The sequence below is a fragment of the Nicotiana tomentosiformis genome, chromosome 3 (assembly GCF_000390325.3).
Source record: "Nicotiana tomentosiformis chromosome 3, ASM39032v3, whole genome shotgun sequence".
Classification (NCBI taxonomy): Eukaryota; Viridiplantae; Streptophyta; class Magnoliopsida; order Solanales; family Solanaceae; genus Nicotiana; species Nicotiana tomentosiformis.
This window is the reverse complement of record NC_090814.1, coordinates 43,494,702-43,520,264: the sequence shown is the minus strand read 5'-3', so window position 1 is coordinate 43,520,264 and position 25,563 is coordinate 43,494,702. Positions and strand designations below refer to the sequence as shown.

At 39.7% G+C, this 25,563-nt stretch overlaps 1 protein-coding gene across 1 annotated transcript; it reads right to left on the bottom strand.

Annotated features, from left to right (window-relative positions):
* Positions 1–5,497: 5,497 nt before the first annotated feature.
* LOC117273428 (uncharacterized) lies at positions 5,498–6,013 on the bottom strand. The gene has a single exon (XM_033652591.2). The coding sequence runs from the start codon at positions 6,011–6,013 to the stop codon at positions 5,498–5,500; it is 516 nt and encodes a 171-aa protein (XP_033508482.2).
* Between the last annotated feature and the right edge of the window lie 19,550 nt (positions 6,014–25,563).

The window sequence follows — 25,563 nt, the reverse complement described above, 5'->3', positions numbered from 1 at the left end:
CGGCTCATAAAGTTGTTCTGGTTCTATCCCAAATTCCATAGCAACATAAGGTGTGACATATGACAAAGTGGAACCAGGATCAATAAGAGCATATACATCATGAGATTGGACAATCAATATATCTGTGACTACATCTGGAGAAGCCTCTGATTCCCGACGTCTCCGCATAGCATAAGATCTGTTGGGTCCTCCCGAATTCTGTGCACCACCCCTAGTACCACGCCCTGCGGGTGCTGGGGTGCCTCGAGCTGGAAGTGCTGTGGATGTAGTAGCTGCAGAATTAGCTGGCTATGCCACACCTCTGCCCATATTTCGGGGGATGAGCGGCAGTCTCTCTGAATGTGACCCCTCAAACCACACCCATAGAATACTGGTAGGTCCATGAAACAGGACCCAAAGTGCATCCTCCCACACTTAGGGCATGGAAGCCTCCGCTGCTGAAACCTTCTGTCAGGCCGATCCTGCTGGTGGGGTCCCCTGTTGCCCTGACTGGATCCAGACGATTATGCACCCATCGAAGACTAGGAGAATGATTGGGATGGTCCTGATGCCGCTCCCCTGAATGCCGACCTACCACCACTACCACCGGAACAACCACAAAAATTGCTCGCTACTACTCTGATGCTCCATTCTATTCTTCAATTTGCGGGTCTCTGTGGCTTGAGCAAATGCCACCATCTTACCATAGTTCATATCGGAATTCAAGGCAGCTGTGTAGGCCTCATTGATAACCAAGGGTCTAAGGCCTTGTACAAACCGACGTACTCTAGCCTTCACAGTGGGCAACATGTGAATAGCATACTTGGACAGGCGCGCAAACTCCATTTGGTACTCCCACACATTCATACTACCCTGCTTCAGGCTTTCAAACTCAGCAGCACGAGCTGCCTTAGTTTGGCAGGCAAGAAACGAACCATAAAGGCATCTGTGAACTCACCCCACCTTGCCAGAGGGCTTCTCTCTTCACGGGATTCCTCCCACAACTTAAACCAAGAATAGGCCACTCTTTTCAGGTAGTAGGAGGCCAACTCTACTCCCTCCGTCTCTGTAGCATGCATAACCCGGAGAGTTTTGTGCATCTCATCAATGAAGTCCTGAGGATCCTCCTCGGGATCAGTACCCGTAAACACTAGAGGATCTAACTGAAGAAACTTGTTCAATCTTGAACTAGAAGATTCCCTTGAATGACTGAAAGAAGTAGGCCCAACACTCGATCTTTGGTCCTGAGAAGCCACTATCTGTGTCAACATTTGTATGGCTCCCCTAATATTAATATCAGACACACCAGAATCAGAAGCTGGAGCTGGAGGTGGAACTGGAATATCAGTTGGAAGAACCGTTGCACCTTCTGTAGGTGTAGGGATATGTGCGGTCTGATCAATTGTAGTAGAGTCAGGCAATGTAGTAACTAGAGGAATATTCTCACTCCTCGGGTGCTCATCCGCATCATTAATTATAGGGTCAACTGTCACTCCTGGGGTGACATTGGATCTTTTTCCAGTTCTTGACTTCTTCTTATGTGCCATGTACTGAAAATTAGAGCAACGCAGGAGTTAAAAGAGGAACAATCTTACAACCAGCTTTATCGCACGATTAAGAACATGAAAGAAGGGTATTATTCCAAAATTCCCATGTAGCATCTTAATTATAGATGTGGTCGACAACACACTGACAATAAGGACCCTACTAGACACGGCTCTGAGACATCCTAGGATACTTTAAAACCTTAGGCTCTGATACCAAGTTTGTCATGCCCCAAAACCGAGGAGCGCGACCGGCGCTCAACCGAGTGAACCCGGTCGAGCAAGCCTATTAGATTTCCTTCTACCCAAACTCATTCATAAATAAAGAGAATATATATGTTTTCGTTAATCAACTAATAAAGTGATCATGTTGCAATACCAATTTCTTACCATCAGTTACTTTATTTTAAAGTCTCAATTCCAAACACATTTTTCATAATCTGAAGTGGAAATAGTAATTCAAGCACAACACACGAATTTGACTTCCCCAGCACCATTATACAACCCACACTATGTCTACGGAGCCTCTATATATAAAGATGAGTGCAATTATATTGTCGGCAACAAGGCCTCGGCTATACCTCAAACAGAATACACAAAGAACAAAAGATACATAACCCCAGGATGAAGTGGGGCTCACCAAGTCAGCTGGGAAGAAGGTGTGTTGCTATCACTGATCAATATCTCTGGCTGTGGAACTACCTACATCCATTTAAAATATTCAGCGCCCCCGGCAAAAGGGACGTTAGTACCGTCGAATAGTACTAGTATGAAAACTAAACACTAATTTAAGAATTCAAAAATACAAGATGAATATGATGAACCAGTACAATAATAAAATAATATAGATAACCATTTAAACCATAGCAAGCTTATTAAAAGCAATAAATAACATTTATAGGATTTAAGATGAGATCCTATGTAACCATCTTCACACAAAGCGGCCCCGCCACCTCACCCGATGTATGCAGGTGGAAGTATACATACAATACCACAACTCTAATCAAGCAGCCCTGCCGCCTCACCCCAATATATGCGGGTGGATGTATAACCACAGTACCAATAACCTACACAAAGAGGCTATGCCGCCACACCCCAATGTATGCGGGTGGAAATGTATCAACGATACCAATACCAACACAAAGCGGCTATGCTGCCTCACCCTAATGTATGCGGGTGGTGGTGCCACACCAATACCAAAACTATACACAAAGCGGTCGTACCGCCTCACCCCAATGTAAGCGGGTGGAGGTGCAGTCCCACAATACCATAATCCCTACACAAAGCGGTCATGCCTCCTCACCCCAATATATATGCGGGTGGAGGTGTATCACAATCACAATCTCCACACACCTTGGCATAATAACTTTCACATAAATCACGACTAGTAATTATAACATGTGGATACATAATCCATAGTTTGGGACACATCCTCGATTTATAATGCAATATGATAAGAGCATTTGAAATACGAATTGAACATATATCTTCATCACAAAACTTATCGGAATAATCCATTTATAATCAACATCTCAGAACTTACAAGGATATTGGGAATTCCAACTCTTAAAGAAGAGTTTAGCCAACATACCTCACTTGAGCTTCCTTACACTCTAAATGTTCCGTAATTCTTAGCAACCTCAATCTATTTTAGAAATATAACAAATTGAACCAAAATTAGGAAGATGATCATGGTTCTAGCTCATTTGAGCATTTTATCAAACACAAGGTGTGCATAAGGTTTCAAGGCCCTTTTATGGAGAATTCCATCATCCCACAATGCAATATTTACCATACCTAGATCAACAATCTTCCTACGCCCCTTGATATCACATGCATCTAAATAAACAACCCTCCTACCCAGATATTATCTTGATAATTATCCAATTCAACACAAAATTCGAAAGTGAGGGTTAGGGTGTAGAATCTTACCTCAAGATGAAGACTTAGTGAGTTTCCCTTCTTAATCTTCCAAAACATGGGCAAGAATTGAAGAACAATTATTGAAGTACACCTTCTCACTCTAGGGCACTCTCTCTCACTCTAAAATATCAGATTATAGTTCAAAAATGGCCCAAAGAATGTATTTAATGAAATAGGGTTGGGTTTTAAAAACCCAAAAATGGAGCTCCGGAATGGTTCTGCGGTCGCATATGCGACTGCATATCGGTCGCATAATTGCTGACAAAAATGATCAAAAATCTGTCTGTGTATGCGGTCACTATGTGATCCGCATAACTGTTATGCGGTCGCATAATGCACCGCATAATAGTTGTGTGGTCGCATAGTCGACCGCATAGCTGCTTCCAGAATGGCCCTCTCATGCTCACATCTGCGGCCATTATGCGGCCCGCAGAGTGATTATGCGATCGCATAATAGACCGCATAAACACGCTTTTCCGCCAAAAATTTTCCTTTACTTTTCGGTGCATTGTTCAACCCAAACACGTAAGCCTAGTCGGGCACCATGAAACATTATTTTCTTTGCAAATTTTACCGAGATTTATACTTAAGTACTTCAAAATTTTTCGGGGTGTTACATTTCTCATGATTCTTGAGTTTCCTAGAAGCATAAGCGACCACCTTGTCATGTTGCATCAACACACATCCAAGCCCGATCCTTGAAGCATCACAATATACCACATACCCATCTGTACCCTCTGGTAAGGTCAACACTTGTGCGGTAGTCAATCCTGATTTCATCTTTTGGAAGCTTTTTTCACAAGCATTTGACCATTGGAACATAACTACCTTATGCGCCAATTTAGTCAACATAGAGGCAAGAGTGGAGAACACCTCCACAAAATTCTTGTAATACCCAGCTAAGCCCAAGAAACTACGAATCTTTGTTGGAGTTGTAGATCTAGGACAATTCTTCACAGCTATAATCGTCTGTGGATCAACCTTAATTCCTTCTCTGGAGACGACATGACCCAAGAATGTGACATATTCAAGCCAAATTTTGCACTTTGAAAACTTCGCATATAACTTGTGCTGATACAGAGTCTACACAACTGCCGTGAGATGATCGGCATAGTCCTCTCGACTTCGTGAATATACAAGAATATCGTCAATGAACACTATCACAAAGGAGTCAACAAAAGGCTTGAAGACTTGATTCATAAGATCCATCAAAATTCTACCTGGGCATTCGTTAGCCCAAAAGACATCACCAAAAATTCAATGTGCCCATATCGGGTCCTGAAAGCTGTTTTCGGAATATCCTCCTCCTTGATCTTGAATTGGAGATACCCTGACCTTAAGTCTGTCTTGGAGAAATACTTAGCACCTTACAATTGATCAAACAATTTATCTATCCTTGGCAGTGGGTACTTATTCTAGATCGTGACCTTGTTGAGCTGCCGATAGTCAATACGCATTCTCAGTGACCCATCTTTCTTCCTTACAAAGAGAACTGGTATGCCCCAAGGTGACATCCTTGGCCAGATAAAACCCCGCTCTAACAAATCCTTCAGCTTCTCTTTTAGTTCCTTCAATTTTACAGGTGACATTCTATAGGGTGGAATAGATATAGGCTGCGTGTCTGGCATCACATCGACCCCAAAATAAATCTCCATGTCTATTGGGATCCCAGGGAGCTCATCAGGAAAGACCTTCAGAAATTCATTCACAACTGGCAATGACTCAAGTGTATGTGCCTCAGCATCAGTGTCCGTAACTCGAACCAAATGGTAAATACACCCCTTGTTGATCATCTTCATGGACATAAGATAAGAAATAAACCTACCCTTCGGCACCACATCATCCCTCTTCCACTCAATAACTGGCTCATTTGAAAATTCAAAATTAATGGTTCTGGTTCGGCAATCAAGCTTGGCAAAACATGAATAAAACCAGTCCCTCCCCATTATTGCATCAAAATCAACCATCCCCAATTCAATCAGATCGGCCATGGTATCCCGAGCATGCACCGTGACAACACAATCCCTATAAACTCGTGGGGCCATAATAAACTAACCAACCAGAGTAGATACAGAGAACGGCTCATGGAGTTGTTCCGGTTTTATCCTGAATTCTATAGCAACATAAGGAGTAACATACGACAAAGTGGAACCGATATCAATAAGAGCATATACATCATGAGATTGAACGTACAATATACCTATGACAACATCTGGAGAAGCCTCTGAACTCTGGCAATCCCTTATTGTATAGAACCGGCTAGGTCCTCCCGAACTTTGTTCACCACCTCTAGCTGCACCAAGCCCTACGTGTGCTAGAGTGCCTCGAGCTATAAGAGGTACTGCATATGTAGCATCTACGGAACTCGCTGGTTGTGCGGTACAACTGCCCATATTCTGGTAGGACAAACGGCAATCCCTCTGAATGTCACCCCTCATACCGCACCCGTAGCATATGGGCAGGTCCATGTAGTAGACCCCTAAGTGCATCTTCCCACACCTAGGGCATGGGGGCCTCTGTTGCTGCTGAAATCTCTCACCGGGCCGACCCTGCTGGTAGGATCCCATGTTGCCCTGACCAGGCCTAAACGGCTCCACTATTGCTGACTGGGCCCAGATGGCTGTGCACTAATTGAAGACCAAGCAAAGGACTGGGATCGCCCTGATGACCCTCCCCTAAATGCTAACCTACCACCACCACCACCACCACTGGAAGAATCACCAAAGTTGCTCGCAGACCAGGCATTATTACTACCCTCTCGCTCCATTCTATTCTTCAATTTGTGGGTCTCTCTCGCTTGTGCAAATTCCACCATCTTCCCATAGTTCATATCAAAATTAAAGGCAGCTGTAGCGGCCTCATTAATAATCAAGGGGCTGAGGCCCTGCACAAACCGGCGCACTCTAGTCTTCATAGTGGGCGACATGTAAATGGCATATTTGGACAGGCACACAATCACATATGGCACACAATCACTCAGGCTACCTTGTTTCAGGTCCTCAAACACAGCGACATGAGGTGCCTTAGTCTTAGCAAACAAGAAATGATCTATGAAGGCATCGGCAAATTCACTCCACCTTGTGGGTGGGCTCCCCTCCTCACGGGACTCCTCCCACAACTCAAACAAAGAAGATGCCACCTCTTTCATGTGGTAGGAGGCCAACTCCGCTGCCTCCGTCTCAGAAGCACACATAACTCGGAGAGTCTTGTGCATCTCATCAATAAAGTCCTGGGGGTCCTCCTCAATATTAGTACCCGAGAACACTGGAGAATCCAATTGAAGAAACCTGGTCACCCGGGAACTAGCAGAATCCCCTTGCTGGCTGGAAGAAGTAGGTGCAACATTTGATATCTTGTCTAGAGAAACCACTATCTGATCCAACATCTGAATGGATCCCCTAAGGTCCCCATCAGAAACACTTGGACCAGGAACTGAGGGTAGAGGTGGGACTGGAGCATCAGTGGAATTGTTACACCCTTAGTAGGTGTAGGGATTGGTGCAGTTTGAATAGGAGTAGTAAAATCAAGCAGTGTAATAGTCAAGGGAATAGCCTCACCCCTCGGGTGCTCACCCGCATCATCAGATATAGAATTATCTGCCACTCCTGGGGTCGCATTGGCTCTCTAGATAGTTCTTGCCATCTTCTTAGGCGCCATGTACTAAAAATTAGAGCAATGCATGAGTTAAAGGAGGAATAGTCTTACAATCAGCTCTATCGCACTATCTAGAACATCAAAGAAGGGTGTTATTCCTAAATGCCTGAGTAGCCCCCTAATTATAGATGTGGTCGACAACACACCAATAAGAAGGACTCTATTAGACACGGCTCTGATACATCCTCAGATATATTAAAACCTTAGGCTCTGACACCAAGCTTGTCACGCCCCGACCTCGAGGAGCGTGACTGATGCTTAACCGAGATACCCCAGTCAAGCAAGCCTATCAAATGCCTTCTACCCGAACTTACCCATGAATAAAGTGAAGATGTACTTCATTAAGTAGACAATGAGAGGGTGTACCTCAAAACATTATACATAAGGAACCAAAGATACAAGACCCTGAAATAAAATAGGGCTCACCAAGTCAGCTGAGAAGAGGGTGTACCGCTATCACTTATCAACGCCGCCTGCTGTGGAACAACCTGCATCCATTAAAGATGCAGTGCCCCTGGCAAAAGAGACGTTAGTACATATGAAATAGTACTGGTATTTCACACGTCTTTCCCTTTCATTGGCACTAGTGGACGAAAATGTAATTTCATTATTTACACGTCGATCGTATTTCATATTTCATACATGCTCCTTTCATCATAGCGCATCATCATAGATTATCAACAATAAGGGCATTTATAATCAAGACTTTAAGTATACATATGAGCAAATAAGAGTCTTGAGCACATTGAGTTTTCTTCCACAAATTGGCATAATAACTTGAAATTGAAACATGATTGAAGTCAAAATATTTGACACATTGGTCACATTTGAATACATTCCCGAAGGCGAACATAATATGAAAGGAGATTTTGGCACACATTTTTAGTATATATCTTTCGACAAAAGCTTATTCAAAATATTCAAATTTATAACGGATAACTCGGAACATCAGTAATAAAAGCTTAGCCCATCATACTTGAAAATTACGAGAACATCGTGGGATTTGATTCTATGAGAGAAGTTTAGCCAACATACCTAAAATTCTCCCCTTAATAATACTATGATGGTCCACCACACTAAACAGCTTTAATCTAGAACAATACAACACAATTGTACCAATATTAGTAAGATTTCTATACTTTAAGTCATTCAGACTTTTTATCGATCATCTAATGTGCAAATCTTTTGTATAACCTCATTAAATGGAATTTCTTCACCTAACAACCACCTTCCACACAAATGATTCACCTCACAATCGTCTCTAGGCCATCCACAACTTCCATTAGCACATGCATGCCCAACAATTCACTCACAACCCATAAATCTCATCATAAAATTCATTTTACAATCTCTACATTACCAACACACCCTAGGATGGGCACTTATTGCTTCCAATCACCATCCCATAAGTACTAACACATATTTTGTACATACATTATCACCATACATTAGTTAGAGATGGTAGACATACCTCTTGTAGTGAAACTCTTGAAAATCCTAACTTGTAGTATTCTTGACCATTTTGGGGATTTGAATGGAAATATATGGATCTTAAAAATTAATCCTTGTTAATATAAGTGGTTAGGAGTAGTAAGCAACTCAAAATACTCCAAAAACAATATCTTGGTTCATGCGAGGGAAGTATAGGACGGATTCCCCTAGTTATCGCAAGCCCTAGCTCAAAGAAATGACTTAGCCACTCTCTCTCCCCGAATTTATAGGGCTCCTATGTGCGCAGCCGCGCACATGGGCAAGTGCCCGCGCATCTGGGTGTGCATACAAGGCAAAAAACCCTCTTCTATTTGCTGCCTCGCATCTGGACACGTAGATAGGATAGGTCCGGCAAAATGTCCATAACTTTCTGTAGAAATATCCAAATGATAAACGGTTTGATGCGTTGGAAACTAGATATGAAGGAATTCAATTTGATAGTTTTATCAGAACGTAAATATCTATATTTTGGTAGTTGCATGCATTTGAAGTCGGATCTTGTGCGAATTTATTTGAAACATTAGCCCGTTTCATAGCTCCCAACTTGGCTTAGTTCTAGGGATCTCCTTAGACCCTAAACTACATCCAATACACCTCCTACACTTAATATCATGATCAATTAAGTTGTTTCAGTCCTTAACCTCTTGTGGAAGGCAAGACAACACTTAAGCGACTTGGGAGCGTGCTTTATGGCCTCAGACTCATAGAAAATTCGAGGGGCCTTACATTGAGTGCCGATTTGGACCCGATTTTGGAATTACAAATTTTGACTCAGTAGATTACGGGATCATCAGATTTTGGTGTTGATTTTGAATTTTTCAATTTCGGGCACGTGAGCCCGGGTTGACTTTTGGGAAATTCTTCATAGATCGAAGCATTATAGATTGATATTGCTCACTATGGCAATGTATCCTGCCCAAGCTTGGTTTGAGGGTAATTTCCCTGATGGTTATAATACTTGTTATGTGTTGGGGGTGGCATATGTGCAAGGTGATGATCGTATATGCATGCACCATGGTTATTCATGATCTAGGTAGATCTTACGCTATTATATGCCTTGTTTTGCTATCATGCTTCGTTGATATCATGTTTTCTCCATTTGTATGACTACGTGAGCTATTATTCATGCTAGAAATCATGTCTAGGCTATTTTCTTACTTGTTGAGGTATGATAGGGATGTCTTTTCTATGTTGAGAAATTTGCCTTAGTCGTAGTCATACTTTTCAGTCATGATATTATATCGGTGTGTTATATCTCAGTCTTTGTGCACTTTTAAAAAATGTTATATTGCATGTTGTTGGTGTCCTTGTGTGTGAGACATGTTTGAGCTGAATTGTAGTACGTTGGTATATTCCGTGTGGTATATCGAATTATGTTTCTGTGAAATGTTGGCATATAGAGACTTGAGCGGACTGATGGCTGATCTTGGCCATAGAGTCGTGTTGGTATTCATATCGACGTGATGCATACGCAGGCCCCATGTTGTGCCAATGTGTATTGATATTGAGGTGACGTGTGTGCCAGGCCCCATGTTGGGCAAGAGAATATTGATCATTGACTTAGATCATATCGGTGCTTGGGTAAGGACCCGCCACTCCGGAGTCAGGTATTAACTGTGGGCACATGTACAGTTTCATATATATGTGCTTGGTAAAGGACTTGTGTCTGACACCCGTACAGTGTTGAGAGTGTGTATGTGTGTGAAAGGGTCCATGGGCTTTGAACCTTGCATCGTGAGTGTGCTTAGAGTATGATTAAGGGGTTCTTTGTGACAGGCACTATGAATGTGCTGAGATTATGTACACTTGATATTTAGCCTACGATTCATTGTTCATTTGGCATGTACAACTAACATGCATGCATAGAGTTGTATTATCCCTCGTGCTAATTGGTATTTGATGACTCTACTTGATGTTTAGAGCTTGGTATTGCAGTTTTATGTTATTAAACACCTGTCTAAGTGGCTTCTATAGAAGTTGATGACTTGACTATTAAATATGAAAAGCATATATGTTTCCCCTTCTATTGTGTTAAGTTGAGCTTGTTATTACTTGAGCTGTTTTCTTTCATATGCTATTACTTTGTTGTTATTTCTATGGTTTGATTTCGAAAGTAAGCATTGGCCCTTACCAAACTCGTCACTGCTTTCAGCCCGACTACACTTTGAGCGTTATGCACAGATCTAGGTGCTGCTAAAAGGTTGATTCCTAGAGTGTGGCACCTGTATCAGCCTTTGAAGATTTCTAGGTAGCTGATGTTCTGTTTGCAGGCCTTGAAGTCCCTTTATTTTTTGTTTATGTTATTATTGTTCCATCTTTCAGACAGTTTTGTATTTTCAGTTTAGACTTTGTATTTAAAAAGCTGAATGGCTTCCTAGCCACTTAAACTTGTATGGCATTTGAAAGCCGATACACAAACTTTAAACTTTCCCATTTGAACATTCGAATTCATGATTTCCTTAACTAATAAATATATTTGACCGTTGACCATGCCCATGTGGCATCAGTTGGTCCTAATCAGCCTGTTGCGTGAAGAACACGACGCAGAGGAGCATGAGAGCCCTCTTCCCAATAACCAATGGTCCAAAATGGATTGTATTTAAGTGTGTTCTTATTCATTCCTTGTAATGTTTTTAGGTGTTTTGACCCATCTCTTCCAGATTACTACAAACAAATGATTTTAGGGCTATTATCAAGAATTAGATAGAGAGATCGAATACAACATAGGAAGAGGGTGAAGATAATTATAACTTCAGTTGTTGTATTAACACTAATCATTATAATTTCCTTCTTAGTCTAGTATGCATTAATAATTGTAAGTTTCTTCGTAACCCTTTGTACAATGATAATGAAAAAAAGTATGATGATTCTTTATGGAATGAAAAGCAATGTTTGACATAAACAAGCAGACATGTATAAACAACCAAGTTTGATCAGCCTTCTTGGTTGACAAAATTAGCTACTGAAAGTTGTCTAGTAGCATAAACGGTTTAAACATTATGCCAAAATAAAAGCCATACTTAAACATCCATAGTTAACCTACAAATTAAGTTCTGCAACCACCAGAATTAAGATATCACAAAAACAAGCATTCGGCAGATCATTATGGTTGAGAGTGGTTGATGTTTTGCTAAGATTGGCTCAAGTTGGGATATGGAGACTAGCTTGGTTAAGATGAGGAATGGACTTGAGATTGGCTAAGCTTCCTTGAGTTTGTCTTCCTGGAGTTTGTTTTCTCCTCTACTGTTGTTGAAGTTGCCGTTGTGTTATAGCATTTCTTCCTTGCCACCTTAGTCCAGGTGGACTATACCCAAGATCAATATTGGTCTGCCGAGCATCCACTATTTTTGTAGGAGCAGAAAGTACTTTATCTCTTGATCCACACTGCATAGAAAGTCAAATTATTACCCAAACTACTAATATCCAAATAAAACTCCAAATCCAATTCACTTACCCTTTCTATCATTGTCCCTAAATCACTAAACAAGATACCAAATCCAACACTTTTTTGTCTTCCTCGAAATCTAGTAGATCTTGGCCTTCCTCTAACACTAGATAGAATATCCTCAAAAGTCCTTGATCTCATAATTTTGGTATGCTGATATAGGATAAAGTACTATCTAATAATGTAAAAATGATGGTCTTAATACAGCTTGACTAAAGTAAAAAATGAATACTTACATATGCACTTGCAACAACTGATGGTTAAGTATTTATGGTAGCAGCAGTTCCAGATCTACTTGTAGTCTGAGATGATTGAGTATTTCTGGTACCAGCAGTTCAAGAACCACTTGCATTAACTGATGGTTGAGTTGTTCTCTGAGCAGCATGAGTATCCTGAGTATTTCTGGTACCAGCAGTTCCAGAACTACTTGCAGCAGTTTATGGTTATGTTGTTCCTTTAGTAGAATTATCATTTCTGGTACCTGCAGTTCCATATCCTTGTCCATTCTGAAATTTCCAAAAAAAAGAGTTATAGACACAAAAAAATCCAAGTCACAAACAGAAACAAAATGAATGCATTATCTGATCATTTACCAGGATAGAACACCCCTTCTTGTAATAGCCTACTGTCTTACAATGGGAGCATGTCACTGGTGTCCCTTTCCTTGATCTCTTAACAAACTTCTTTTTAGGTTCATCTTGAGCTTTTCTTCTATTTTTCTTAGGTCAGCCAGGCATATTAGTAATTACAGGAGGCTCAACAGTGGGATTCTGAGTTGATGGCCACATCTCCAGGTTGGTTACTAGTTCTGTGTAACAACTGAAAGCCTTCAAGTATGTTTCTATTCTGTACCAGTGAACAACATAGTTAGCTGGCTCAAATCTCCTAAATAACATTGCACATATTGCATGGGAGCATGGTATTCCTTTGAGTTGCCATGATCTGCATGTGCACGTATTGTTGACAAATTCAACTATATATTTGTATACCCAATGTTGTATCTCATACCTAGTGTCCCTATTCCATTTAAATTCATGCCTAACTACATATTGAGATTGTTCCTCTATGTACCCCATTGCCATAGGAGATACATCAAAAATCCACCTTGTTGCAAATTCTCTCATGGTAGTCATCCTCTCCATCACCTTCACTCTAATCTCTTCTAGCATGGTTATGATAGACTTGTACCTAGCAGACAATATCCAACTGTTGAAAGTCCCACACATGTTTAAAGAATGCTCTACACCAACATTGTTTGGGGTATCTCAGTAAATCGTCAATGATCTTACTGTCACCCAGTTCTACCAACTCATATATCTTATCCTTGAGATATGATTCAAATGAAGCTCTTGCACACACCAAGAATTTCTTCCTACTTTCCTCACCTTTCCACTATTGTTTTCACTTGCTCCATATGTGTCTTGTACATATTCTGTGCTCAGCATTTGGCATCAACTCAATCGCAGATTGAACAAGTCCCTTAAGCAACAAGAAAAATAGTTAGAATATTAGATACATATATAATATAACTACGAGAAGAATAAAAAGAAATATATACCTTCTGCATATCAGAAATAATGGTCAGCCCTTCACCTTGGGATTTTGTGAGCCACAAATCATGCATCACACACCTAAAAAACTATGATCATGTGTTCTTTGTCTTCTTTTCAACCACTGCACAGGCAACATTGTACATTTGGTTGTTACCATCTTTACCAATGCATGATAGTAGCTCACCTTTACACACACCCTTCAGAATGCTCCATCAAAGCCAATAGCATTTCTACACCCTTCCAACCAACCTACTTTGCAAGTATGTAGACAAATGTAGATCCCCATAAACACCTATTTACCAAGTATTGTCTCCTTTGAAGTCTTCAACATAATAGTGTTGCCACGGTTTGTAGACCTCACCATGTCAGCATAATCATATATTCTAGCAAACTCCTGTTTGTAATCACCCAGATACTTACCCATGACCTGATGTTTAGCCCTGGCACAAATGGATTTTCCCACATACACACCATACTTTATCCTAATCAAATCCTGTAACTTCCTAAACTTTAGCTACCCATGCTATATTAGCCATCTTGTTTCTGGTTGCTCTGAAACACTTACGAAAAATATAGTAGTTGCTGACAATGAAATTCCCTGTGTGTCCCTCCAAGCTTCCCAAAATATGACATCTGCATCTTGTTGAGTTCACATATGTTGCCCTAACCCTATGTTTGTCATTAGGCCTCAACTTCATTTGAACTCTCCTTTGTACAGCATAATCTTGCAAAGCAGTTCTGAACTGTTTAACACTTTCAAATACCATTTCCTACTGGAAACAAATTTTCTTGCAAGTAGGATCAAAGTATACCATACTGCTGTATCTTCTTGGTTTAGGGTTATGTACCCCATCTTCTTTAACTACTTCATCATTTGTATCCTTACTACCTAGATTTGAACTGTTCAGGTACTGCTCATCCCCTCCCAACTTCCCAGCATATTCGGAACCCCTATACTTATACATGTATTCAGAACTAGGCTCATCAGTATTAACTTCACTAGATCTTAATTTACTACTCTTTCTATTCACTTTAGCCTGTGTAGCAGCAACAACTTCAGGTTCTAGATCACTTGTCTATTCAAGAATATCCTCATCAGCACCATATAACAACTCATCTGCATCATCATTATTATCATCAGAAATAGCCCCATAATCACCATCCTCACTCTTGGAATTTCCTTCATCACCCTCAGAATCAGTTGCTAAATGAAAGTTGTAGAACTCACCTTCATCTTCACTAGACTCTTCTGTATCCTCTTCTATATCCTCTTCTATATTAGCAGCCCTCTCTTTACCTATCCCATGAGTGTTATCACCCCTATTTATATCATTGTTAGGTGAGTGTTTTTCCCTAGCATTAACATCACTTGTTTGCCCACGTGGCATTTCGCTAAAGCCATATGGTTAAACATCAGTGGGGTCCATATTTATACCACCAATGTTCAACATTTCATCTAGGTCCAAATCAATACATGGTGTATTAATTGTCTGACATAGATACACATCAATATAATCCCCACCCTTAAGGTCTTTACACAAAACAAACACATCAGCATCATATTTCAGAAATCAAAATTCTTTTTTTTTGTTAATTTTACATGTATATTTATCTGTTGTTAAGTACCCCATATCCTTAACCTACTCATTAAAATGAATTATATGTAATTCATCAATGTCAGCATAAAGAATAACTAGCCAAATTTGCCCATTTACATACCTCATAAATGGGTAAGCCACTAACCACCCTAGATGATGAAACTGTAATTTCACATATACACCAATTGAAACCTATAAAAACAAGGCCAAGTCAGATACACTTTAACCCTAAAAATCCATAACTTTATCATAGTGGGAGACAAGAATATTTTGATATGCAAAAAAGCCCTAATTGTTTAACCCTAAATGCAAGATCAGTCATGAAAAAGACAATCCCTAATTTAAAATACCAAATAACAATAGATATTTTGTGCATCTAGAAAAAAAAAATAGCTTTGACTATCACACATTATTTCATAAGAAATTAGATGACAAAAGAGAAAACGATATCATAAGAGACAAAATACCTAAAGTAATGTTAAGATTAAACTATTTTCCCCAAAACCCCTTATTTAAAATCCTAAATAACAAATAATTTGTGCATGCATACAAAATATACCTGGCTATCACATATTATTTCATAAGAAAACATATGACAAGAGAAAACAACATCAAAAGAGACAAACTAAACTTCAAATCCTATAACATCATTGGAATTGAAAGCACAGACCAAACGAAGCTCGATCAGAATGAGATTAACAGATAATAAATGAAAACAAAATAATGGGTGAGTGATTATAATCAATTTTGGAAGGGGGTGACTAATTTTTCAAGCCATTACTAACCTAGGTTTAATAGGGGAGGGTTCGATTAGAGAGAGGTAAGAGGTTAAGTGAGTGACTTCTTAGTCGGTCTATGGAATAAAAGAGGGTGACCCCGATCAGTAGGGTTTTGTTTTTACACCCTTGACATGTAACAAATCCATTGGTCATTTGCTGACTGGATGGACACGTCTGTGTATGTCTAATACACGCGCGTAGTTTCAATGATCAGATGTTTTTATTAGTTAAGAGAATCATGAGTTCGAGTGTTCAAATGGGAAAGTTTAAAGTTTATGTATCGGCTTTAAAAGGCCCACAAGTGTAAGTGGCCAGAAAGCTATTACGCATATTTAAAATTTTGTAGCGCTCATGTACTCGATGACACCAGATCATAGGATGGTTTTAGTGTATTGTTATTATTGACTTAAGTTATTTATGATTAGTCCATTGATAAGACTATTCAATACTGTTATTTAAGATTGTTTCTACTTATTGATAGATGGCTTCACTAGCAAGTGGTGTTAGACGTGGGATTTTTGGGTCATGACATTCTTGGTATATAGTAATTGTCTTCTCATAGACTCATTACTACCTCGTCGAGGATAGGCTCAATACATACTGAGTATATGGGGTCGGTTATTCTCTCACTATACTATTACACTTCTTGTAAAGATCCTGGTGTTGGTTTCAGCGATGCTCCTAGGATGTGATTAGCTTGGATTATTCAGGAGACTTGAGGTACTACTGCATGTTGTTCGTAGTCCGTGGAGTCCCCTTCGGTACCCTTTTATTATTGTTTATTGTACCAGACAATACTACATTTTCTTCAAGACCTTATATTTAGTACTCTTATTAGCGCATGTACTGCGTGACACCAATTCTTAGGAAATGGAATAAATGGTGTTTGGTTTTAGACTTTATATATTTTTTAGTTTTTACGCTTAATCTATAATTTTATGTTGTTAACTGCTTGATTAGTTTCTTTATTGTTGTTAAGTGTTGACTTACCTAGAAAACGGTTTTAGGCGCCGTCACAACCTATTTGGTTGGGAATTAGGGTCGTGATAAGTTAGTATTAGAGCCCTAGGCTGCATAGGTCTCACAAGTCATGAGCAAGCTTTGTAGAGTCTTGAAGATCAATACGGAGATGGCTATACGTATCTTCTAGAGGCTATAAGGCTTTAGGAAACTTTACTTTATTCCTATCTCTATCCTGCAACTTTGTTCTATCATAAAGTTTGAATCGTTGTTCTCTTATTCTCTCACATATGGTGAAGACACGTGCTTCAATCGTAGATAATCAGGAGCCGGAGCCCTAGGTGGTAGCCCCTACCAGGGTTTGAGGCCGAGGTAGCGCATATCTAGAGCCTAGCCCAGTGCACGTGCATCGGCCCTTACAACTACTTACACTCGTGCTAGAGCAGTGCCGGTCAAGCCTCATACAATAGGATGGCACACACGAATAGGTTGAACTACGATCAAATAAAACTGATGCATTTCTTTGACAGACTGGAACAATATGTATAATAACTACATCTGATGCAATTGCTTCAGCTCTACCAGGGAAATCATAACAACGAGCCTGGCCTCCCCCTCTAGGATGACCTTTACCCGTTTGTCCTCCACCTCTAGCTAGCTGTGCTAGTGAAGTAGCAGCTAGAGAGAGAACCACGACCTGAGTACCCTACTGAGGTCTACCCATCTAAAGTATGGGACAATCTTTCACAATGTTCCTATTATCACCACACTCAAAAAAACCTCTCTACGGGTGTGGCTGCTAGAACTGAGTATGCCCCGGATGACTAGAATAATAGCTGTAGGAACTACATGCAGAGGGTGCACTAAAAGATGGTTGTCCACTATTAGTGCTCTAAATTTCATGGCTAACTAGAGAACCATAGGAAACCTAAAGTACGGATTTAATTGGTCGACTAAGATGACTTATTCCATGACTGACCTTGCTCCTAGAGTAAGATCCACTAAATCCTCAAAAACCTTGATGCTTATTTGAATCCCTATCTTCTATCTCTTTCCCTCGGATATGCTCTAACCTCCTAGCAATCTCCACAAACTAAAAAAATTCAGTCTCAATCTCCAACTCTCGTGCCATCCCAAATCTGAGGCTGCAGGCGAGTCCCTCAATAAATCTACAAACTCTCCCCCAATCTATAGAAACCAAGGAATGTGCATGACAATATGACTCTGTAAAGCTCAGAGCATGCTCAGACACAATCATACTCCCCTGATGCAATTGCTCAAACTCACAGTACAACTCGTCCCTGCAGGTCTGTGGAATAAACTCCCTCAAGAAAGATGGGAGAATTGGGACCAAGTAAGTGGTGTTGCGCCAGCTGGTCTACTTGCCTCATCATCCTGCCACCATCTATATGATGACCCCAACAACTAAAAAGTATTAAGGTCATCCTAGATAGACTCCACCAAACCCATAGTAAATAACATGTGGTGACACTGATCCAAGAAAACGTGTGCATCATCAGAAGCCTCTCCATTGAGCTGGGGAAGATGAAACTTCCAAAACCTCTCCAAACTCATATGTCCCTCAGCTGACACAATGGGCTCTGCTTTAGGCTGAATTACAATCAGTGGCTGCACCAGCATAACACCTAGTGTTGGTAATCATGAGCTGGCTGCTCTAGTGTACGGGCGGTGGGAGTCTAAGCTTGTCCCCAACCTGTAAAGTAGGTGGTGTAACCGAAATCAACCCTACATGTGCCAAACTCCCAAATATACTCATGAAGAGTGCCAAGGTCTCCTGAAGCCCCGGTGTAGCAATAGGCTACCCAGGTACACGCTCAGCATGCTCGGGCTCCTGATCCTCAACTGGAGATACTGGAGGCTCCACCGCTGCTACTCTAATAGGTTTTCTAACTATAGCACATGCCTCCCAACCTCTACCTCGGCTCCGGTCTCTCGCGCCTCTAGCATGGGGCACTGGTGCTTGCTAAGTAAACTCGATAGAGCGCGTCCTCACCATCTGTGAGAGAATAGAAGAATAAAGATTCAAACTCTTGAACAAACAAATTTGAATAATAAAGAATGAAAGAATGTATAGCTTCCTAATTGTTTGATAGCCTCTCGAAGACAAGTATAGATGTCTCTATACCGATCCGCAAGACTCTTCTAAACTTGCTCATGACTCGTAGAGCCTATGAACCTACGACTCTGATACAAACTTGTCATGACCCAAATCCCACCATAGGGGTCGTGATGGAACCTAATCTATAAGACTAGGTAAGCCTATCACTTAACAACATTAAATCAAAAAACATGATATAATAAGACTGTCGCGACCCAAACTGGAGGGCCATGACTGGCACATGGGCCATACCTATCGAGCACCAATGTACATTTTATCTAACCTTTCTTATTTTCCATAAGAGCCTACGTGATCAACTTCAATGGTACACATGAATCCTAAACAACCAACAATGACAAATATAGGCATGAACATATATAACATGGGCCGACAAGGCTATCATAAAGCTATATATAAGGTACGAGCCGACAAACTGCCATGAGATACTATACAACAATAATCAGCCGACAAGGCTATCCAAACTATACATGAGTTGACACCTGTCTATGAGCCTTTGAAGGAACATAAGTGCTGCAACATTGCTAGAACATGGCCCCGACATACCCATAATGTCTATAAGAAATATTCATACCAAGACCACGGCAAGTCCAGAGAAAGGATCTCGCCAATAACAGCTGAATTGGGCAGCCTACTATGGTGGGGGAGGTTCGTCTACCTGACTATCAGGACCTGCAGCACGACATGCAACATCCACAAATAAAAGGGACATCAGTATGAATAAAGTACTGAGTATGTAAGGCAAAAAAGCATAAATAAGAATAGTAATGTAAGCAGGGATAGAGAATATACAACTTGTAACATCTGAGAGCCTCTGAGGGAAACTGATATGAAATTCGTGATATATATATATAAAAAAAAAAAATTTAAAAACGTACACCTCTATGGACATCATCATCATCATATCGTACCCGGCCGTAATAGGCTCGGTAAAAATTATCCGACCATCATAAGATTCGGTAGAATCGTACCCAGCCATGTAGAGCTTGGTAAACCCAACTGATTAGTGGGTGCACAATAGGTGTCGTACCCGACCAACTATAGCACGGCTCAATAGAGTAAAATATATATATATATATATATATATATATATATATATATATATATATATATATAATATAATGCATGTTGGACTCATAGGATCACGTTCTAAACCTTTCGAAGTGACGTAAGGTCGGTAACATCCATATACGTTATTAGAGCTAATTCATCATCATGAATCTTATAGGAATAAGGAAATACCAACAACATCTGATACACAAGAATAAGAGGAGCAACATCAACATCAATCTTTCCATAAGAAGGGAATCAATGTGCGTACTGCTTCTAAGAGTGGAGTATATTTAGAAGCTCATTTTTTACATTATGTACAATCGGAGTCATGCAAAAGAAAGAAAGAGATAGCCTCACATACCTTATATATACTACCCAACCTCAAGCTATGCAAATCTCACAGCTCCTTAGTCTACAATAAGAGAAATGATACTAACGTTATCGTTTAAGCGTGTTGACTAGTATATATCAACCGCAAATTATTTTACAATGAAACGAACAACACATACCCTATTTATATGACTTCAAATTTGTTAAAACAATCACCAAACATCCCAAACAATATCAACAATAGCAACAACAACAATACAATCCAATATGAGCTTCTCCGCTTATCTTAACAATCATATTGAGTGGCAAGCTCATTTTTACTTATAACAAAACATAAATTGAATCCAACTCTTATTGCATAAATTGGTTCACAACCTTCAAAACATAATACATATATGTACGATATGATTCCTAGTTTAAAATTTCCATAAAATAACTTTCAAAACAACCTCATACGCCTAGCACCCTAACTTTAATCGTCAATCACTTGTGTTTCATGTTTTCTTCTTCAATAAACATAGTTAACAACTAGAAAAGCTTAACAACAGCAGCCACAACATTACAGAATTATTTCTCATAATTACTATCCAACAGAAAACATTATTTCTCTACTCTGATGCCATATCGATGAATGGTTTAATGAGTTGGAAACTAGACTCGTAGGTCATTAATTTTATGGTAGATCACCCCGTAATTACAAGCACATAGGGAGAAAAGCTTAGTAATATTAGACCTAAATTTTATGTAAAATTATGAACGTAAGTTGTGGCAACCTTTGTCGACTTTTGTTTTGTAACCCGCTTGAAGGCTTATGATACGGATATTATATGATTCAAATACCTTAAAACACAACCTCCTTAGTATATTAAGCACCTCTAGTTTTACCAAAAAATATGGGTTACAACATCCTTGATTCGTTTTACTTCTAACTTATAATTCTTGTTAACCACTCTTATACACCCTTGTATCATTTAAGATGTAACAACCCAGCCGGTCATTTTGAGAATTAATATCATGTTTAGTGGCTTAAGGTCTTGAGTAGCTTCGTATTATGTATTATGATTTGTGTGTGCGGACGTGCTCGGTTTTCGGATGATTCATAAATTATTTGGAAGGACAATTCTTATTTTAGAAGCTTATGTGAAAATAGTTAATCATAGTTTGAAATTTTTGTAGACGACTCTGGAATGGTGTTTTAATAATTACTATAGCTTTGTATGGTGATTTTGGATTTAGGCGTATGTCCGAATTTGGATTTGGAGGTCCATAGCTTGATTTGAAGCACTTTGGCAAAAGTTAAAACGTTGAAGGTTTGAAAGGTTGAGAAGTTTAACTGGGAGCTGACTTTATTAATATCGGGGTTAGATTCCGATTCCGGAAGTTGGAATAGGTCCGTTGTGTAATTTATAACTTGTGTGCAAAAAATAAGTTCAATTGGAATTGGTTTGATATGTTTCGGCATTAGTTTTAGAAGTTTGAAGTTCAATAGTTTATTAGGCTTGAAATAGGATGTGATTCATGATTTCGATGTTGTTCGATGTGAATTGGGGCTTCGAGTAAGTTTGTATTGTAATTTAGGACTTGTTCGTATGTTTGGATGTGATCCTAGGGACATCGGGTGTATTTCGGGTCAATTTTAAGCAATTTTGGACATTTTTGGTACTTTGATGATGTTCTGGAGCAGATAAAGTACGGAGGGCACATTTTTGCAGTGCTAAGGCAAAGCCCATGTGCGGCCGCAAACAAAATTTTATGGAGGCACTCGCCAAAATGTGGACCGTAACAGGGAATTTGGTAGGTTTGTTCATCAAACTTCAGAAGCTTATTGGGCCCAGTTTACAAAGAATCAAACCGTTCGTCATTTGGGCATTTGTACAGAAAGTTATGGTCAATTATTTGAAGACTGGTAGTGTAGTTGCTGCTGAAATGTGGACCACACAAAAAAAGTGCGGTAGGCACTATGGGAGATCAGACCTGCTATTATATAAATGAGGGTTAGAGTATTATTTCATATTTGGTCTTTGGGAGCTCGGATTGAGGCGATTCTTGAAGGGATTTTCAAAGCATTGATTGGGGTAAGTGATTCTAACTCGGATTCGGTTGTTATACATGAATCTATCATTGTTTTTACCATTTAAATAATGTTTTGGGTTGGAAAAATTGGAAAAGTTGTAGAAACTTCATAAACTATAATTTGAGGATTTGAGTGTCGAGTTGAGATTAGAATTGAGTAATTTTGGTATGGTTGGACTCGTTGTTGAATGGGTATTAATTTTGGTGGATTCAGAGATGTGGGCCCGGGGTTGACATTTTAGTTTTTATTAAAGATCAGAGCTTTATTATCTGGAATTGTTTCCTGTGGTTTTTATTTATGATATGAAGTTATTTTGGCTAGATTTGAGCCGTCCGAAGGATTTTTCACACGAGAAGGTAATTTTAGAGTATCGGTTTAGATTCCTTGAGGTAAGTATATGGCCTAACATAGTGTGGGGGAACTACCCCTTAGGATTTGAGTCGTTTGCTCTATTCGTGTCTCGTGAAAGCCGTGTATGCGAGGTGACGAGTACGTACTAGGGTTTATATGTGAAAATTGACCGGTTTAGACTCTTAGGCTTCTTTCATGTACTTATTTGGAATTGTTAGCACATGTTATATCTTTTATTCATCATGTCTACGATCACATGCTTTATTGAAGTTGTCGTTACATGTTACATTCTTTACTTGTCCAGTTTGTTCTTGTATGCCTTATTTGTCGTTGTTATCACTTTTAAAATTATGTGATTTCTTTTATTGTTAGGTTATTCTTAGTTGAAATTGTTGAACATTATATCCTTTTATTTGCGGGCTATTCTCATGCATTTTGACATAGTTGCTAGTTCGTGCCATTTCCTTCATTGTTAGCCTAACTAATGAACTAGAATCCGAAGTGTGCCATTTCATGGAAATACTTTCACTATCGATATTATTCTTAAACCATTAATTAGAATTGAGGTTATCGGAAGTCATTAATCTATTTTAAATTAAAGTTGTGTTTAAAAAGGGTGTTGTTCCTTGTGAGTTACTTTCCAGTGCATTTTGTTATTATTGAGATTTTATACACATTGTGTTGAGCCGTGGGCTATTTATTGTGGTAATATTGATGTTGTTGGATCTTTGGAAAGGTTGTGGCCTATGGGCACTTATGTTACGAGTTGATACGTCGTGTGTTGTGATCTTAGCATTTGTGAATTTTTGTGTGGTTTGGATGTTGCTATGCGGAGTATAAGAGTGGCATTTCACCATTATTGTTATGTGGGGCATAAGGGTGGCATCTTACTATTGTCGAATGTACGGAGTGATAAGGGTGGCTATTGTGTCATTGTCCTAGCGGAGTGATAAGGGTGGCTATTACATGGAGTGATACGGGTGGCTATCGGAGAGATAAAGGTGGAAAATGTTATTGTTCGGGCGGAGTGATAAGGGTGGCTATTAAGCAGAGTGATACGGGTGGCTACCAGAGAGATAAGGATGGCTAATGATGTTGTCAGGGCAGAGTGATACAGGTGGCTATCAGAGAGATAAGGATGGAAAATGTTAGGGAAGATGTATGATGGCTTGGGAACATTGTGTTGGTGATTTCGTGTGATGGTGTGCTTTTCTTTATGTGTATCATACACCTTACTTGACTAGTTTTGTTGCTTCGATGAGCTACTCGATGTTTTTGATATTAATTATTGACTTGGGCTGCAGTAGTACATTCGCACAAGCATACACCGTAACATGCCACGTATACTAGCTCAGGAGTATAGAACTTGACATTTATTAAATCATGCCCATATGTTCTTGTATTATCTATTTTTGTGTTGCTTGTGAGCTTGTGATCATGCCATGCGGGTTGTGATATTGAGCTTGTGACCACGCCGGGCAGATTGTGATTGTGAGCCTGTGATAATGCCAGACGAATTGAGATATTAGCACGTGAGTTGTCTGTGCGGTTGTGATTATAGATGTGGGTACGAAGTGCCATGAGTATATGATGGTGGGTTGAGACTCGTGACTTGTGACTTGTGACTATGAGATTAAGTATTATGAAGTGATTTCGTTGTGAAACTTGTTTTAGAACGGCTTGATTTATTGGTTGTCATTGTGTTCCTTATTTGGTTTCAATGGTACTTTTATGGTGTTCCTATTGCCTTATTGTTTATATCACATGTTGATTCTTGTTGCCATTTACTGATTCCTGCATCCTATTATTAGCTCTATACTTCTATGTTGCACATGTTATTTTGTCTAGTGAGTGTCTTAATTTGTACCGCATCACTACTCCACCGAGGTTAGTCTTGATACATACTGGGCACCAACAGTGGTGTACTCATATTACACTTCTGCACATTTTTGTGCAGAGCCAAGTATTGGAGATATCGGACTCAGGCAGAGTTAGCTTGTTGATCACAAGGATTCAAGGTAGAGTTTCATGGTCATCGCAGTCCCTTGGAGTCCTTTCTTTATATTGTACTGTCAGCTTCACATTTGATCAGTATTGTATTTAGATCTTTGAGCTCTTTCCATGTACTTAGCTAGAGTTCGTTACTCTGTATTACCAGTATTGAGAGGTTGTTATGATTATTGCCGCGTAGGCTCATTTCACTCTTGTTTTGATATTTATATTAAACACCGTTTCAAATTATCATTGCAAAACTAGCTTAATCATTATAGTAATCGTCTTACCTAGTCTTACAGACTAAGTGCCATCACGACATCTTTTGAAAGGAGTTCGGAGTGCTGACATAAGACCAATAGGATTAACTTCTTATCATCTCAAAGATAATCTCTTCTCGGATTTACATCGACTAACTTACGGCGTGATTTAATGTATGCGAATATGAGTTGTAACAACCCCCCCCCCCCCAGGAACATTCATCCTAAAATGGAAGTGATTATGGGGAGTCTAACTCATCATGGATTCCGACGGAAATTTCCGGCTGAGTTTCCCCTATAAAATATACACTAGCCAAACTTGCGAGCAGTTAAACCAAACCTACAGCCTCACAAGGCTATATAAAGCATTATGGATTTGTACATTAACTGCATATCACCATTTTGTATTAAGGAAGAGTATTCTTAAGCTATTGTTTAAC

Coding starts and splice junctions, on each gene's coding strand:
- LOC117273428 (XM_033652591.2), bottom strand. CDS start 6,013: ATGGGATCCTACCAGCAGGGTCGGCCCGGTGAGAGATTTCAGCAGCAA.